The sequence below is a fragment of the Haliotis rubra genome, unplaced genomic scaffold, assembly GCF_003918875.1.
Source record: "Haliotis rubra isolate DU_JTF1 unplaced genomic scaffold, ASM391887v1 Scf144, whole genome shotgun sequence".
NCBI lineage: Eukaryota > Metazoa > Mollusca > Gastropoda > Lepetellida > Haliotidae > Haliotis > Haliotis rubra.
The window spans coordinates 1,045,511-1,064,997 of record NW_025765381.1 but is presented as its reverse complement, the minus strand read 5'-3'; the positions used below and the strand labels follow the sequence as shown (position 1 = coordinate 1,064,997).

The 19,487-nt window shown below is 38.7% G+C and overlaps 1 protein-coding gene across 1 annotated transcript; it reads right to left on the bottom strand.

Annotated features, from left to right (window-relative positions):
* Positions 1-7,636: 7,636 nt before the first annotated feature.
* LOC124269332 (transmembrane protein 11, mitochondrial-like) lies at positions 7,637-14,561 on the bottom strand. The gene is made up of 2 exons (XM_046704346.1): positions 14,529-14,561; positions 7,637-8,574 (listed from the first exon to the last, which is right to left on the bottom strand). Exons 1-2 carry the CDS (start codon positions 14,543-14,545, stop codon positions 8,070-8,072), a joined length of 522 nt encoding a protein of 173 aa, XP_046560302.1. The 5' UTR covers positions 14,546-14,561; the 3' UTR covers positions 7,637-8,069.
* Positions 14,562-19,487: the final 4,926 nt, after the last annotated feature.

The following is a 19,487-nucleotide window of genomic DNA, read 5'->3' as shown; positions in this document are numbered from 1 at the left end:
AAAATAATTTAAAGAGACCTTTAAGAAAAATGTGCCCAAGATACATTTAATTTTTTCAGAGACAAGTCACATTAGTTTTGTCTCGTCAATAAGCCATAACATGACTGAGTTCGTCGTGAAGATGCTTGAGAAACCCCATGCTTGAGAAACCCCACTGCAGATTCTGTTGTACTTGATGTATGACTAGAAGGATGAGTGGGCTTGGTGACGTGGTTGTATGTCACCATACACAATGTCATGGAAGGTTACTCATGATATCAATCACTGGTACTGACAATTTGCTCACATTTTTCAGATTTGTTTCACGCTCTGATTGTTGTGGATCGAACTCATGAAGTAAGAAGTGTTACATGTTTTAATTTCAGATAATATCAACAGTGTTCAAATCAGTGACATCATTTCACATAGCTGATTATTTACTATGAATGAGACATTTCATTTAGAATTAGAATTAACATTATTAATGTCATTTCAATAAACATTGAGTTTGTTGGTCCCAAATTTAGATCATGTTAGTGTGGGGTTTTAGCTGCGACTGATGTGATATGCCAAGCAAATACCATTAAAATAATTACTAACTGTTTGACTGTCTACCAAATGAACAATGTTTGTTTGATGTAGAGCTCAGATTATGTTCAGGGATGATCTGTTAGTTTTGTATTTCAATTAGTCACAGAGCTTTGCTGTGGTTGTGAGTAGTTTTAATGATTTCAAGAGATAATTGCACATCCATGACATAATAGACATGTGAAATAGTTTGTGGTCATTATGTTAAGATAACTCTGTATGAAGGAAGGGATGAATTTACTAATGATCACTTGTGATTGTATTTACTGACATTAAAGTGGTGCTGATGACAGGGCTCCACAAGTTTGGATTGTAGTGATATGTATTACGGGTCTAGGACAATTGCCACCCGGACAATTGCCTCCTAGGACAATTGCCACCCGGACAATTGCCACCTAGGACAATTACCACCCAGGACAATTGCCACCCAAACATAAAATAATAATTCAGTTTCTTTTGTACCAGCTTTTATTGAGTTTGACATGGTAATTCATAACAACATATTACATAGTCAGACTGTGGCTTTTAAATACTTAACCTAACATTCATACATACAGAGTTATCCAGGGCATTACATCTCAAATCTGTTGCACCTGTGAAGGTCCAGGTTAGAATATTGATCTTCAGTAACCCATGCTTGTCGTACCTGTGAAGATCCGGGTTAGAATATTGATCTTCAGTAACCCATGCTTGTCGTAAGAGGCGACTAACGGGATGGTTGGGTGGTCAGGCTCACTGACTTGGTTGACACATGTCATCGGTTCCCAAATGCGTAGATCGATGCTCATGCTGTTGATCACTGGATTGTCTGGTCCAGACACGATTATTTACAGACCGCCGCCATATAGCTGGAATATTGCTGAGTGCGGTGTAAAACTAAACTCACTCAAATCTGTTGTGCTAAGGCCCAAAAAATACAAAAAAAACAGTTGTCAGGCAATAGCTATTGAAAATTGTGCAGGTGGGCAGTCTTTTCTTTTTTCCAACCTCCCTACATAAGTTTTTCCATGATAAGTACACTACTTTTTACTTTGACCCGTTATCAAATTTAAACAATACTTTTGCCATGACCATAATACAATGTGCGCAGTTAAGTAGTGCACATGCAAAGGGAAGTAATTGCATGCTGTATATGATCTGATTATTCATAGTATTGCAGCATTTCACTGCCTTGGTCATGTGCGGTATATGAATTAAGTTGTTCAGAAAATGGAAATTAAAACGAAACATGTGGCAGAGTTTATGAGATGCAGTATATGAATTAATTTCTAGTTTCGAGATGCGGTATATGAATTAATTTGTTCAGAAAATGGAAATTAAAACGAAACGTGGCAGAGTTTATGAGGATGTAGCAGAGCTTTGGTACTAAGACTTTTTTTTAAGTCTAAACATCCTGGACCCATTTAACCATAGGCTTGTTATTGAAGTGACGTCAACAACTTCATCTCACTTATCAGTGACCCAGTACCAAATTCCCTTTGGTCATGATCAACGACCAGGCGAAATGCTCCCTCAGAATGATACATCAGTGTTTAAAATGGTAGCTTAAACTGAGCAGTCACGCCTATATTATATTATGTCTATTATTAATATGGATTATTAATTATTATTAATAAATGAAACGCTGGATAATCAAGGTGTGCTTATTTCTCATTAATATCCAACCATGTTGCATGCAGACAAGAAACATTACAAAATGTTTTGCATTAATGGTTTATTTTTAAGCTCTAGACTTCATAATTGTTCCTTTAACAAAGATGAAGATAAATTTTTTTGTGTCAACTTGAAATGGAGCAAGAATTTTGTGTGAGCAAATCTTATGTACATCCAAATTGAGAAACTATAGTACACATGAACTACTCATTGTATGGTAATGCTACTGAACAGGGTATTGGAGGCTCCACATCTTGATTGTGTTGATAGGGCATTGGGAGTTATTTAATAGCTGGCTTTCGGAGGAAACATGCTTCTACAAGATGGGGATGCAATACTCAGGATAATTGTTGATCATCTTCAAGGTATGATACAAAGTGTACAAAGCACGAATATGTGTGAGAGAAACAGTGAATGATTCAATAAAGTTTATTTTCAGTCAGATTGTATGAAAGTTGTTTTGTTCATCTAATTTTTGCATAATTATCATGATTATGTTATATCACTGTCGCACAAAAGTCACTGGAACATATAACTTGATAAGAGTCTGTTAATTCCTTTTGATTGTTTAACATTGGCATGAGTGTTTTGTTAACGCCTTGAACTTCTGTGCCTTCGTATCAAAGTGCTTTTAGTGATATGAAATTGTTTGTAGTATTTACAGAGATGTAGTATATATTTATCCCTATTCTATAAATGTACCTATGCAGGTATGCAATGCAATTGTTATTATCGAATGAAACGTGAATGGTTAACATTGGTCATCTTGTTCAAGTAAAACTACTTGTGAATCAGGTAACTGAGATTGCTCACAAAGGTGACACTAGATTGGCTTTTTGTTTGGATAGTAGCTTGGGTGGGTCAAAATAAAATACTTTTGTCAAGATCAACGATTCTGTTTTATTTTGCATAACTTTAGTCAGTTCATTTAGTGTGAACAAATAGAAGCTATTAGAGCTGCGGTGCACTGTGTTGAAAAAATATTTGCACGTTTCTGTTGTTCCATGAACTGTAAAGTGGAAAGCATTGCCATGACATACTCTCTGATGCTAAAGGACAGTTCCCTGCTATCCTTACACATGAGTAAGTATGGTTCTATGCTGCTTTTAGCAATATTCTAGCAATATCAGGGCGGGGGACACCAGAAATGGGCTTCACACAATGTACCCATGGGGAATCGAACCCAGGTCTACGGTGTGACGAGCAAACGCTTTAATCACTAGGCTACCCCACTACATACGAACATGTTTTCTTTCAGTGGATAAGTGATGTAATTATAAACTTCCGCCTGACTTATTGGCTATTCATAACACTACTTATCTGGACATGGTTTTGTATTCATATATTATCATGCATGTAAAGTTACAATCTTTCTGATTTTGTTTGTAACTTTTAACAAACAGTATAATGTGGTATGGAAAATGTTTTTAATTATTATTTTTCAATAATGAAATGACCTACATCTGAGAAGTCGTGATATTATTAGTGATCATAATGCATTTAAATCAACTGATGCAGCAATTTTAATTCAAGCAGTTTGAGGATAAGCCTCACACATTACAAATTTTCTTCCTACAAGCATGCAGCATTTAGCTCCTAAACCGACCTGAAGAAATATTGGCATGATCACAACACTCATGGGCAGAGAGCATTCAGAGGGTAAGAATGCTTTTTCGTTTCAGTGAGTGAGTTTAGTTGTTGTTTAATGCCACAATCAGCAATATTCCAGATATATGGCGGTGGTCTGTAAATAACTGAATCTGGACCAGACAATCCAATGATCAACAGCATGAGCAGTGATCTATGCAATTGGGATACGATGACATGTCAACCAAGTCGGCGACCCTGACCACCCGATCCCGTTAGTCACCTCTTATGACAAACATGGGTTACTGAAGATCAGTTCTAAGATGGATCTTGATGGGCTTTTCTTGTGAGCAAGAGACTCTAGTTCATGCCCTGCAGGTAAACATCAATGCACTACATCTGATAGCCAGTGAGCAAATCTTTGACCCTCTGCTGCTGTTATTGACTGCACATTCGCAGATACACAGCTTCCATTATAAGGTCATGATTTGGTTTGTATAGAGACATGAACATAGAAAATGAATATCATCATTCTGAAAGTTACATCATGATATTATTCCCAGTCATATTGCCTTCTAAATCTGTGTAGAGAGAACTGGTTTAATTCAATCTTTGAAAGGAACAACTCATTTAAGAGTCATTTGTGGTGGAATCTAGGTGATCCATCCAGCATATGGATGGATGAGTGAGTGAGTGACTATGGTTTTGGAAGCTTTAATCAATATTCCAAAAATATCACAGCTGAAATGAACTTTACATGCACCAATGTAGGAAATCCAAGCCAGGTGATGAGCGAATGCTTTAACACCTGCATATGGATGAACAGATGCTTGTCAATTGAACAGATGCTTGTCAGATGAACAGATGCTTGTCACTAATGCACTACAGATTCCAGCCTAGAACTGTATCTCAGTGACTCTATGGATCATTTGATGTTAAGCTGTTTACCTGATACAGACCCATCACTCAAAACTTTACAAAATTGGTAATTAAATCCAATTGTAAGAAATGTTCACAAGTCAAATAAAGTATTAAAATATTCAAAATTCAACACCTCACAAAAGTAAATAGCCCTTTCATTGTCTTCAAAAATTTCACCCAACAAGACAATATTTGAAGAATCACTTTTGATGACAGACTTTTAAAATTTTATTAATTTTCCAACCAACAGTTTATAGGGTTTTCATAACAAATACATGTAGACATAGAGTGTATGTAAATCAAGTAAAGAACAGAGACCTCAAAGTGTCTAATATATACTTAGGCTGCCTCTAAACATTTCCTGTTGAACTTGTGCAAAGGACTCAATCTGCTTCCTGTCATTTGATGTTTTCCTTGCCATAAATTATATCACACTCACTTTCATCTATTCAAAAGGTTTATTCTTTCTCTTGCTAATGAATTATGTTGTCTACAGCTGTACATGTTCATTGGTCATGTCATGATGAACCTTGGGCATAAATATAAGCCCTTAGATGCTGGTCAAAATTGATCTTTAGTAACCATTGCATGTTGTAAGAACTGACTGATAGAATCTGGCAGTGAGACCCCAGACTTGGTTGATGTATATCATCACATCTCAAATGTGTAGACCGATGCTCATGATTTTCAATCATTTGATTGTCTGGCTGAGACTTAATTACTTACCGGTATTGACAAATGTCATATAGATGGTGTCTCTGAGTGCAAAAAAACAACAACATATGCAGGTAAGCTAGATGTATGCATGGCGACTGAGCATAAACAAAACCAGTAGTTGTTGTCTGTGAGTATTGTATTGCAAACATAAATAGTTGAGTCAAGAGAAGTCACTATCAGTATGGTTGAAGAAGTCTTTTTTCCAAAAGCGGGTGATCCTGTAGGTTAGAGAAATCTGTGATTCCTTATAATTTATGTGTACATTGGAATCTGTCTAAACATTTTTGCCAGTGCTGGTTTTGGTTTCAAATCCCAGATTTGCAGATGATTACTAGGTTTGTCCTCACTTATTAGAAAACACTGACATTGACCTGCAACGGTAATGGCTGGTCAACCACATGCAGTTGTGACAGAGAAGAAATACTGTTTGAAGCCATCATCAGCTCACACAATTTACTGCCTGTGTGAACGGTTGCATCCAGCTTTTCACAAAAGTTGGCTAACTGATTACGGAATGTGGACTAACACCTGTCTGAACAAGGACCAACAAGTTATATGATTATTAACAGGCCTATGTCCCTCCAGGGAAAGGCAGGAGCATGATCACGCTCACGAATTCCAAGACAGCAATCCGAATGTTTGGCACAGACCATAGATACCTCGGGATATTATGCATATTAGCACTGATTGTTTGTGTTCCAGATACAAGTCACGGTATATGAGAGACATGGTAATTACACATGTGTAGTTCACACTGTTATTTTTGAATACACAATGCTATTTAGAAAGCGGTCAGATGTAACTTATGTTATATGTGGGATTACACTTTCTGTAATGATTCTGTACAGATTCTAGTACTTGTAGCCCAGATGGGACTAAACACAATAAAAGTATTGGAATCTGTACTTTTCGGAGAATGTGTAATCCTAAACATAACATGTGTTACATAGTTATTTTGGTTTAAATTACATCTAGGTCAACAAAATGCGACAATCCAACTTTATTTACATGAAATTTGAAGCACTAACCTTTCAATTTGCAGAAGTAATGACACACCTGCATATATCCCACAGACCCACAGCCCAGATACATCCATGTTTATCATCCAAAACTGTGTTCCACAGGAGATATTGCTTGTGTGAGATCAACGATATCTCCTCGGAGATATTGTTTTGACAGTAGATTTTGTACAATGCCCTGACAATGATATGATGTCATGAACTTGATGACATCACAATGCTATGACATCGCTGCACTGCAAGTCTTATGGCTGTACCGTGTTCAGAAGTGTACATGTTTTCATTGAAAACTAAAGAAGAGTGATTTTGATGATAAATAGAATCTCACCCTCGTGTTTTCTGATATCCAATATATCAACACTCGTTGATAAAAGTAAAAATATCCATGGCAAGCTTCTGATATTTGTACTTTATCAACTCGTGGTGATATATTGGATATGCAAAAGACACTCGGGTGAGATTCTCTATGTATATACATGTGCTTTCCATAGACTTTTTTGTCAGTAACAAAATCTGACACAAGGGAAGCTGAAGAAATTTTTCAAGCTACCGACATTAACACAACACAGGCCAACTCAGTATTCACCTGCTGACATGGTCAAAGGGGCACAAAGTAGCGCTGTAATCAAATAGAAGTTCTCTATAAAAAATATTTCTGGTTTTCCAAAGTCAGTGAGTGAATGCTATTTAGCACCCAGCGTCACTTAAAACCAATACGTCAGTAATGATACGACAGTTAAGTCTCATTTTGGAGGTCCATGCACATTCTCGTTTACCACCATGACACCAGTGCATGAGAGTACTGTGCTGACAGGGGGCCGTGGGGTAGCCTAGTGGTTGNCAAGCGTTCGCTTGTCACCCTGAAGACCTGTGGGTTTGATTCCCACATGGGTACACTCACTGTATGTGAAGCCCATTTTCTGGTCCCCTTAAGGACTGTGATATTGTTGGAATATTGCTAAAAGTGGCGTAAAACTAAACTCACTCACTGTGCTGAGAAGACACACATTTTCTTGGATCCCTGTATAAGGGACATAACTCTGCATGTGAGCAACTCGTCTTGCCCCACTTTAATGCATAGATATGACACTTATAAACTTATTACTGAGTAAAAAAGTAATTAAAAGACAAATTCTTAAAACTAGTACCGTGTATAAAGACATCACAAACACTACAATTGAACACATTTTAATAACTGGTCAATAAACATGTGAATAATTCATTCCCTGAATTTTTTTCAACAAAGAGTCTTCGTTATCTGAAAATACTCAAATATAATAGCTTTTGCTAATCAATGGTATAAGTATTATATGTCAAAGGTTCCCAAAAATATGTTTTTCAGGTTGAACCATGAAGGACATGGCTCTCGAAGTTTCACTCGAGGGTAAAAGGTGCAACTTTCTGATTCGGCATCTATACAAATCTTGAAGAGGTAACTTTATACAATTAAGCCCTCACAGACAAAACACTGCACACATCATCACCCTTGAAATCTGTCCACACGCTCAGTCATCGAGGCACAAGTTGCAGGATATTTCTCATCGACAACAACCCTATTGTTTCTGCTGTTATAGTTTGACATCATAGGCATTGCATACGGAACCACTATTCTATATACCACTGATATATCTTCCACGCACAGAAAGCACCAGCACAAAGCGACACAGCATTGTGAAGTAGTTTGCGCCGTTTGTCGTCTCGTCTAACCAACACCACAGGAGTGGTAGTAGTCAATGTATGCACTGGGATTTTCTTAATGCGGTTCTTATTGTGTTCGACTTGATATTTACAACACGGATCAAACTGCCAGGAGATGGCATATACCCCAGCACACAATACACTCAAAGAACCGAGGGGCAGAAACAGCAATCCTCTCTCCGGCCAGCATCCTCCTGATATGAGAGCACCCAGTCCAGTAAGGACTGATGTTTTGTGCAGACAGTTGCCTACACTGATCCAGTGGGCTGTCTCGTCACCGAGTTTGGAAGGTTCTATGATGATTATCTTGGCATTAGCATCCAGAGCTTTCTCCAGCTCAAGCTCAAATTCCTCCTGTGCGTCCTCATGTTCGTAGATCTCTCGTACTACCACATACTCGGGAGGACCACTTCTGGAAGAGAAAGATACCCTTGGTTAAACAATAACACAAAATGATAGTAACAGATGCACATCTCTCGTACTACCACATACTCGGGTGGACCACTTCTGGAAGAGAAACATACCCTTGGTTAAACAATAACACAAAGTGATAGTAACAGATGCACATCTCTCATACCACCACATACTCGGGAGGACCACTTCTGAAGAGAAAGATACCCTTGGTTAAACAATAACACAAAGTGATAGTAACAGATGCACATACCACCACATCTCTCATACTACCACATACTCGGGAGGACCACTTCTGGAAGAGAAAGATACCCTTGGTTAAACAATAACACAAAGTGATAGTAACAGATGCACATCTCTCGTACTACCACATACTCGGGAGGACCACTTCTGGAAGAGAAACATACCCTTGGTTAAACAATAACACAAAGTGATAGTAACAGATGCACATCTCTCGTACTACCACATACTCGGGAGGACCACTTCTGGAAGAGAAACATACCCTTGGTTAAACAATAACACAAAGTGATAGTAACAGATGCACATCTCTCGTACTACCACATACTCGGGAGGACCACTTCTGGAAGAGAAACATACCCTTGGTTAAACAATAACACAAAGTGATAGTAACAGATGCACATCTCTCGTACTACCACATACTCGGGAGGACCACTTCTGGAAGAGAAACATACCCTTGGTTAAACAATAACACAAAGTGATAGTAACAGATGCACATCTCTCGTACTACCACATACCGGAGGACCACTTCTGGAAGAGAAAGATACCCTTGGTTAAACAATAACACAAAGTGATAGTAACAGATGCACATCTCTCGTACTACCACATACTCGGGAGGACCACTTCTGGAAGAGAAACATACCCTTGGTTAAACAATAACACAAAGTGATAGTAACAGATGCACATCTCTCGTACTACCACATACTTGGGGAGGACCACTTCTGGAAGAGAAACATACCCTTGGTTAAACAATAACACAAAGTGATAGTAACAGATGCACATCTCTCGTACTACCACATACTCGGGAGGACCACTTCTGGAAGAGAAACATACCCTTGGTTAAACAATAACACAAAGTGATAGTAACAGATGCACATCTCTCGTACTACTACCACATACTGGAGGACCACTTCTGAAGAGAAACATACCCTTGGTTAAACAATAACACAAAGTGATAGTAACAGATGCACATCTCTCGCACTACCACATACCGGAGGACCACTTCTGGAAGAGAAACATACCCTTGGTTAAACAATAACACAAAGTGATAGTAACAGATGCACATCTCGTATTACCACATACTCGGAGGACCACTTCTGAAGAGAAACATACCCTAACACAAAGTGATAGTAACAGATGCACATCTCTCGTGACTACCACATACTGGGGAGAGGACCACTTCTGGAAGAGAAACATACCCTTGGTTAAACAATAACACAAAGTGATAGTAACAGATGCACATCTCTGTACTACCACATACTCGGGAGGACCACTTCTGGAAGAGAAACATACCCTTGGTTGGTTAAACAATAACACAAAGTGATAGTAACAGATGCACATAACACAAAGTGACTAACAGACACACACCACATACCGGAGGACCACTTCTGGAAGAGAAACATACCCTTGGTTAAACAATAACACAAAGTGATAGTAACAGATGCACATCTCGTACTACCACATACTCGGGAGGACCACTTCTGGAAGAGAAACATACCCTTGGTTAAACAATAACACAAAGTGATAGTAACAGATGCACATCTCTCGTGACTACCACATACGGGAGGACCACTTCTGGAAGAGAAACATACCCTTGGTTAAACAATAACACAAAGTGATAGTAACAGATGCACATCTCTCGTACTACCACAATATTCGGAGCTACCACTTCTGTAAACAAACATACCCTTGACCAGACAATCCAGTGACACAAGTGCATAGTAACAGATGGGAACATCTCTCGTGTCTCACCACATAGTCAGAGGACCACTTCTGAAGACCCGATCCCGTTGGTTAAAAATAACACAAAGTGATAGTAACAGATGCAAGCAAGGGTTGAAGACTCATTCAAAGTGCATGGAACTTTCAAATATCTTTTAAGTGAATGTGGTGATTCTCAGTGCAGTGTTAAACAACAAATAGTGCTGACTGGTTAGCTAAAGCATATCTTCATTATGATGTCAGACTAATTCACTGTTGGGAAACCCATGAAGATCTGTTAAAGTGAGTGAGTGAGTTTAGCTTAACGCCGCTTTTAGCACTATTCCAGCAATATCACATTGGGGACACCAGAAATGGGCTTCACACATTGTACCCATGTGGGGAATCGAACCCTTGCCTTCAGCGTGACCAGTGAATGCTTTAACCACTAGGCTACCCCATCGCCCCGATATGGGTTAGAACTGGTCTTCAGCAACCCATGCTTGTGTTAAGAGACAACTAATGGGATTGGGTGGTCAGGATCAGTGACTTGGTTGATGCTTGTCTATTGCTAAGATTCATGCTCATGATGGCAATCACTGGATTGTCTGGTCCAGACTCAGCTATCTAATGACTGCCATCATATAGCTGGAATATACTGCTGAGTGTGGCATTAAACTAGAAACAAACACACAATGATGAGAATGATGGAATCCATTTTTCCCTGATGTCACAAACCAATTTCATAATGTCATGTGGACAATAATAGACTTCAGTGAACTTTCTCGTAGTGTTAATATCACAAATGTTTAGTTTCATTTCTTCATTAAACTGAGAGTGAATTACACACAGAATAACCTACTGGTACTCAAAACTCAGAATGATAGATTATCTGCCCCTCTTGAAGGCTCAGGAACTGTACAGGGGTGGAAATAACTTTAAAATTGCTAGTGTACTCCGGTACGGTGGCATATGTAAAATCACTTGCCCTGATATTTTTTCCACTATACCGTCAGTTTTCTTGTTGATTTTTTATATAAACAACATAATTAATATTGGAAAGTCAACTGGACACCGGTACAGTTTGATATACAAAATTGCTTGCCCGACGGAAAAAAACACTGGACTCGGGCGTCGGGCAATGGGTTATTTCCACCCCTGCTATATTATTAATTCACTTCTGACAGATAATTCCTGATTCCTTGTTGGTTTATGGCAAGTGTTTACAGCTGGAGATAAACATGTTCCTTCATGAACAATTGCCTTTAGATCAACTGACTTTAAAGTATTGAGCAATGGTAGACATTCACATCTATAGACCATAAACATTTGAGGAATGATTTAACCTGAAGAGATTTTGAAAATGCCGAAAATCTTAATCAAGAGAAAGAAATATAAAATGGAAAATTTCATAAAAGCTAAAAACAGACGCACAACACAAATCTAATTTCATAAAGATAAATGCAGAAATGGATCAGTCATTGGAAAAAAAAGTAGTTTTAACAATAAACATAGTAGCCATGTTATTTAAAAACTCTAAATGTTTATATTTTAAGAACTTTACAAAGATATCAGTATGCAGCCAACACTTTCCACCATGTTCAATGGGCCTTTATCCCCATAATGTATGACGTACCATTTTTCATTGAAATGTTAGTCATTTTCATCATATGCAAGGATTCATGTCAACATAAACATTAGCACATGAGGGACTGCATATATGCTATCCACATATTTCTTATAGCATCTTTTAGATATTAATTGATAAATTCATAAATGTGTGGTAAGTGTATGTTGGGAATGTAGTATCCTTTCCATGTCAACAATACTAGTTCAAGGAAGAATCTGACAACAAACTCCCTTTTCTCGACATCCTGGTACAGAAACAAGAAAACAAGCTCTCCACCACTGGCTACAGGAAACCCACTCATACCGACCAATATCTCCACTTCACCTCCAATCACCCTCTGCAGGTCAAGAAAGGCATCATTTCCACCCTTACCCGAAGAGCCAAGAACATCTGCTCGACAACAGAAGCCCTAGAAATCGAACTAAACCACCTCCGCCATGTTTTCATCCATTATAACCAGTACCCCCAGAAGTTAGTTAACAACAGCATCAGATCCATCCTTAACCCAAGAGATAAATCACCCCGTCAGCAATCAGCACCCTTCGTAATAAGTATCCCGTATGTCCCAGCAGTCAGCCACCAGATAAGACGACTACTTCAGCAGCAAGCAGGTATAGACGTTCTGTTCCAGAAAGGCAAGTCCATCCAAAACCTCCCCAAGCCACAGGCAAACCCCCATCAACAACTAAAGAAGACCCCACAGAGGCAGTCTACCAGATCAATTGCCAATGTGGAGACTCTTACATAGGTGAAACATCCCGCCCTCTCCCTCTACGAATTAAAGAACACAAAACTTAAGTCCAGAAAAAAGAAAATCCACCATAGCTAACCACACCCAAGCCAACCCTGGCCATGCCATCCTTTGGGACAACATCCACATCCTAGAAACTAACCGATCAGACTACAAGATTAGGAAACTTCTTGAAGCCATAAAAATCCAACACTTCAGCCCCACCATGAACCGGGATCAAGGTTATTTTATCTCCTCAGCCTATCACCACCTAATTAGAGATCACCAGTAATCCACCCATAACTCGTCCAATTGGCTTCTGTGTTCCCTCTTGTGTATTGTAATCACAACCAATCCATGTGTACATCAACCTACTCTCTTCAACTCACGATTACCATCTCAGTGTACATCAACTCATCTACATGTATTGTATAAACTCATTCTGCATATTGTCTGATAACGGTGTTAGTACCTACACCGAAACGTCACACTCATTGCAATAAAGAAGTTGACGATCCATAGAACTTGGTTTTCCTTCATCTATACAACTTCTAAAATGCCTCTCAAAGAAGTCATGTGCTAGGATTATAAGCCAAAATTAGAAAGACATACATTGACTTCTGTTTCCTTTCAATCCTAACATATTTAGTCACTGGGAGATAAAAAGCCTTTGGAATATTCATCATATGTTGCAGCGAGTTTGCAATGTAACTGAAATATTGAGGGGTCACAAAGATGACTACATTTCTCAAATAATTCCAAGACAAAACTGTACATCTTTAGTTGATGGATGTGAGGATATGCCCTTTTATAGCAATTGCACTTACAGGTGGTGCAGCACAGGTCATGAACCAGTCAAGATTGCTCATTTGCTTGGATATGATCAGGGTACCCGCGTGAAAAAACCCCAAAACAATAACAAAAGCAACAATCAGTCCCGGGGAATTGCCCCAGATTTGTGCCCCTTTAACTTTAAGACAACAGCAATGATCCCTCTCCTTGATTCAAGATGACTAGAAATCTGACAGAACACCAAGGCAGACAATGTGATCACCTGGCATTGGTTCTTAAAAGCATGGGATACCGGACACACCATTACAAATACCTTCAAGGACAAGGTATGGCATACCTAGAAATATGAAGATTATTTTATCATGAAACAATAATTAGTGGTAATCAAACATTAGCTACAAGTATCTTTAGCTTAGTCTGCATCTTTAAATGATACACTGAATGGCACCCAGTTGCTGTTCAAAACTAGATCTAATATAATTTGACAAAATGTACTGATAGTGATAGAGCTAAATCAGCTGATCTTTCCTGGGCTGTGTTTATAAATAATAATACTAACATATCAAATTCATCAACCACAAGAACAGTTTCACAACAGACACGGTGGTACCAATGTTGGTTTCTACCACTGCCATTGACTTACTGTTTACAAAGGCTTTGTGCAGGAACAATTAAATCGTTTTTTGAGTGAAACACCTCAAAAGTTTAGTTTTTATATAATTGACATCACGCAAACAAACACATCCTAGCTATTTATTACCGGCGACACAATTAAACTAACTGTTTCCTGCTAAGCGTAAGCATCAACAAAGCCTTCGGTTTCATATCTATAAATACTTTACTTATAAAACTTTAAAGTTTATACCTTGACTTATCCGCCATTTCGGTCAAACGAGAAGGGGCATAACTCCAAATGTTTAACGTTTATTGCTAAACTGCGTACCGCTATTATTGCAGAATTGTCTATGTTATTCGTCTAGACATTACAACGACGTCTGGTTCTGGATATCTCGGGATCATTATCACACTCCCGATACTGTAATCCGTATATAAGTGCAAAAAGTTAGGCCAGAATCCAAACAGATTGTATTAGGGAGTGGGCGAATGAGCGAGCGAGCAATATGACTTCAGCAATATTTCAGCAAAGTCAGTGCGGGATACCAATGGGTTTCTCTTTGTATATACGAGGGAAACGAGCATGGGTATTCAGCGTGACGAACAAATGCTTCAACCACTTGACTAAGAAAAGACGCGAAGACTGAGCTGAAACTTAACTGAAATAGTGTGCCAATGAGTGAGTGAGTGAGGTTAGTTTTACGCCGCACTCAGCAATATTCCAGCTATATGGCGGAGGTCTGTAAATAATTGAGTCTGGACCAAACAATCAACAGCATGAACATCGATCTACGCAATTGGGATACGATGACATGTGTCAACCAAGTCAGCGAGCCTGACCACCCGATCCCGCTAGTCGCCTCTTACGACGAACATGGGTTACTGAAGATCAATTCTAACCCGACCTTCACGGGTCGTTTGCCAATGAAAGAAAACTGATCACACTGGAATTGTAATTATTCAAAATAATTCAAAAGTGTTCAAAATAATTAAAAGGCATACATTTATCCCAGGATGGACTTTGAACAGTAAAAACAATCAAGGTTATCCCTGTGAAATAAAATATTTAACAGTCGAATATATGTGAATACTATTTATGTTTTTAAAGCGACATTTACACAATGATAGCATTCAATGTTTCCTGTTAATTTGAAAAGAAAAATGAGGCTGGACATTCCCAATTACTCTATGAACAACATTTCATTTGAGACAACCTCACGCATCTCAAGTCTAGAGCGATCAGTTATTAAACGGTGGTTGAGACTAGACAATACAGTGATCAACAGAAAGAGCATCGATCTACGCATCTGGGATACGATGACATGTGTCAACCAAGTCAGCGAGCCTGACCACCCGATCCCGTTAGTCACCTCTTACGACAAATATGGTTGCTGAAGAGAATTCGAATTCGAATTTTCTCTGCTTGTTTGGGACGGTGAAGTTTGATGCATAAGTATAATGAAAAATATCACCACCACCACCCCCCCACCCACCCCAAAAAAATGCTTGTCTTTTTAGACGACCCTCCCCATATCCTTGTACATACCCTGAAAAGACCATGTGCATAAAATACGTTTTATTCGGTCAATTTTGTCACAACCCTCCCCAATAATACTATCATTGTTCATCATGTTCACGACCCTCGCCTAAACACGTACTGACTTATTATTTGTTGACCGTCCCCTGATCTCATTAAAATACACAGCTACTCACAATACATTTTCGTAAGACATTAAGTAGGGCTGAACAGTGCCGCTGTTGAGCTTATGCAATATACATATTATATCATATCAGGGAGAATAGAAGACGTAGAAGAAGCTGTAGATTATCCCTGATCATATACATTTTAAATGTCTGTCATAAGAAATCTTTTGTTGTCTGAAATTCTGCCTTAAAACAGACATAAAAACTCCATTTCACATTTCCCACTTCTCATAACCTTCTGTTACCCAAAGTTTTCGTATATTTTAAACCAGATGGATATATGAGCTGGAATGTATGCTATTGTCCTGTGTCATACGTTTATTTTCTGCCGAATGATGCCATTCCAATTCGGGATCTTTGTCGCGTGGTCGTGTTGCAGTCGGGTCCGCTCGGCTTATTCCGCTGGTGTCATAATTTCGTGTTGGATCAAGACAAGCCGAGTGGAAGTGTGCTTTAAAGGGAAGTAACTCATGAGACCCTAGTATGCTACTCTGAGGACTGATTTATTTAATACTTGTGCGTTATTGATAAGATGTCATCTTTTACGGGACTCTATTGCCCATTATTTTTCAGTAATATCCCTTTTATTTGATCTCAACAAATTTATAATATATTGTCCTTTACATGTTGTTACCAGTTATTATGGACTGAACGTGCGCCGTTAATCAACTTCATTTTGTTAAAACCGTGTGAGGACAAAAGTATTAAACATTAAGCATGACATGTTTTTAAAGTGGACATACATTGGAGACGGTAAAATAAAGAATACTATGTTATTATATAAGGGAAAACGTTATTTTATAATGCAATTGTTGAGTAAACAATGATCATGGCGATAAGAAAGGTGTTTGTAATCAACAAAGGCCTATGAAACAAATGAAATTATTTAATAAAAGGTATAGGTATATTTAGATCTGAACGTTATCGCACAAGCGCCAATTACATGTATTTAAACTGCGGTGCAAAAGAAAGTAGATTAAAACACATAGTGGCTAAACAATAGTTACACGAAACTAACAAAAATGTTTATTCTATTGTGTTGTGTGTAAAACGGGCATCACAGCTCATGGATCTTAGGTCTGCAGCGTTTAGGCGACTGCTTTCATCCTGGTAGCATTTTGAAGTAACGTTGTTGCTATGTTGTTGTTTATGTTGTTGTTTCTTGTTGTCAAGCCAATTTTCAAGCATGTGCTTTCCGTTGATCGTCAGCTTATCAACCAAAACATTCGTTCTTGTATGTTTATTAAGTCTCTCTGTTAGACTAAAACGGATCTCAGGGTATTCGGCATATATACTAGCTGTTTCAATACATGAGTGAGTTGAGTTGAGTTTTACGACGCACTCAGCAATATTCCAGCTATATCGCAGCGGTCTGTAAATATTTTAGTCTGGACCAGACAATCCAGTGATCAACATTATGAGCATCGATCTGCGCAATTGGGAACTGATGACGTGTCAACCAAGTCAGCGAGCCTGACCACCCATGAAGAAATGTATCTTCTGTTTCACAAGCTCAAATGATAGCTGTATGAAATCCCACGGAGGTTGATTCCTGGGAAGAGTCTGTTGCACACTATGTAAAGTAAATACCCACAATTTAACAACACTTTAACATTCAAAGTATAAAGTGAAGCTATAGAAAACTATAATTTGTCGTTTGGAGTTCACGTTAGACAATCAGACAGGGGGGTGATAGGAAAGCTGATGAACATACTTCGTCTATATTTCATTAATACAGTTGTGTTGTATTATTTTGACTCACTTGAGATCACTTGTGATTTTCAGGGGGGCGGGGCTGGTTGGGTTGGTGCCACACCTTATAAAATGTTTTTGTTATCCTATTGTCAAAGACAATGTTGGGGATCAGTTCAAAAGTTCAACTGTGAACATCTATATTCCTTGAGGTTACTATGGATGGCTCAGAACGTAAGTAATTGGAGGTCTTTTTTATACACACAGAATATTGAAACTTTTCCATTTCTTGAACCTAGTCCCCTAAAACCACAAGGTCCCTTGATATAACTGTCATTAATCACCTTCATTGTTGATATAGTACACAATGTTTACATTAGTAGGACACATTGAGCCTATTTATCGAAAGGACGGGGTGTCATAAATGGCCGTATACGTCCATTACGTAATTACGTGGTTGGGAATCTTGTAGAACTTTGTCTATGTGTCATTTGGGTCATTTAGAGTTCCATCATGACTCGACAGTCTGGTCGGTGTTCACACTATCAATCTCTGGTTTCCAACTAAAAGTCCTGATAAGTATACAGACCACCACACTTGCGCAGGGGTAGCCTAGTGGTTATAGCGTTGGCTCGCCGCGCCGAAGACTCGGGTTCGATTCTCAAATGGGTACTATGTGTGAAGCTCATTAATTTCTGCTGACTGAGGCCGTGATATTGTTGGAATATTGCTAAAGCGGCGTAAAACTAAACTCACTCACTCGCCCCCTTGATTTATGGATACGAATGTTGTGACCTTAAATGTAGAATGGGCTTAAGTGTAGAATAGTCATGAATATTCATCAGTGGGCGGAGCTTATGTGCTACGTCACATACACAGACCCCAAGTTTTATAAATGTGTCAGTTAAAACTCCCGAGTCTATGAATATATATTTGAGGAAGAGAAGAATTAACTGTGCAGCAGGCATAACCTGTCTGGTCATGGATTTCTATTTTCACCAACAAACACTACTTTCCAGTGACCGCTTGATGCGTGTTGCAGTTATGTCAGTATGCATTTTCCTTTATTCTTCGATAGCTTTGAGGCAGTGAAAACTGTTCTCAGTTTTCTGGTGACCCAGGTCGTGGTATTGCTGGAATATTACTAAAACGGCATGAAACTAAACTCACTCACTGAACATCGATCCAGGGTCAGTTAATCGATATCGCGTTGCAACAGATATATTCCTTAATTGAACATTAAAATGATCTTCACAGTGTTAGATGGAGAATGTGCCTTACCTTCCATTTGAGACACAGCTTTAGTGCTGTGAAAGCACGTAACACCATTTGATTTTAACCTCAACTATGGGAGCGTAAGAGGTCCACAGTCTAATATTTTGCAATAATACGCTTCCATATGTATCAAACTTGTTGATTTTAATTGCTGTGGTAACTTGCTAACTAACAAGCTATAGAGGGATGTACATGCTTGGGCGCCATACAAGTAGCGTAGGAGGCGACTAACGGGATCGGGAGGTTGTCATCGTATCCCAATCGATGCTCATGCTGTTGATCACTGGATTGTGTGGCCCCAAAACAATCGATGCATAGGTAATCAGTAACCAAAGTTAGCCCACAAAGATAGGGACCATTAGGAATTATATTCCTCTCCTACCTCTATTTTTTATTTGTTTGTTTGTTGTTTAACACCTCACTCGGCAATATTCCAGCTATATGGCGGCGGTCCGTTAATAATTGAATCTGGACCAGACAATCCAGTGATCAACATCATGAGAATCGATCTACGCCACCGGGATACGATGACATGTGT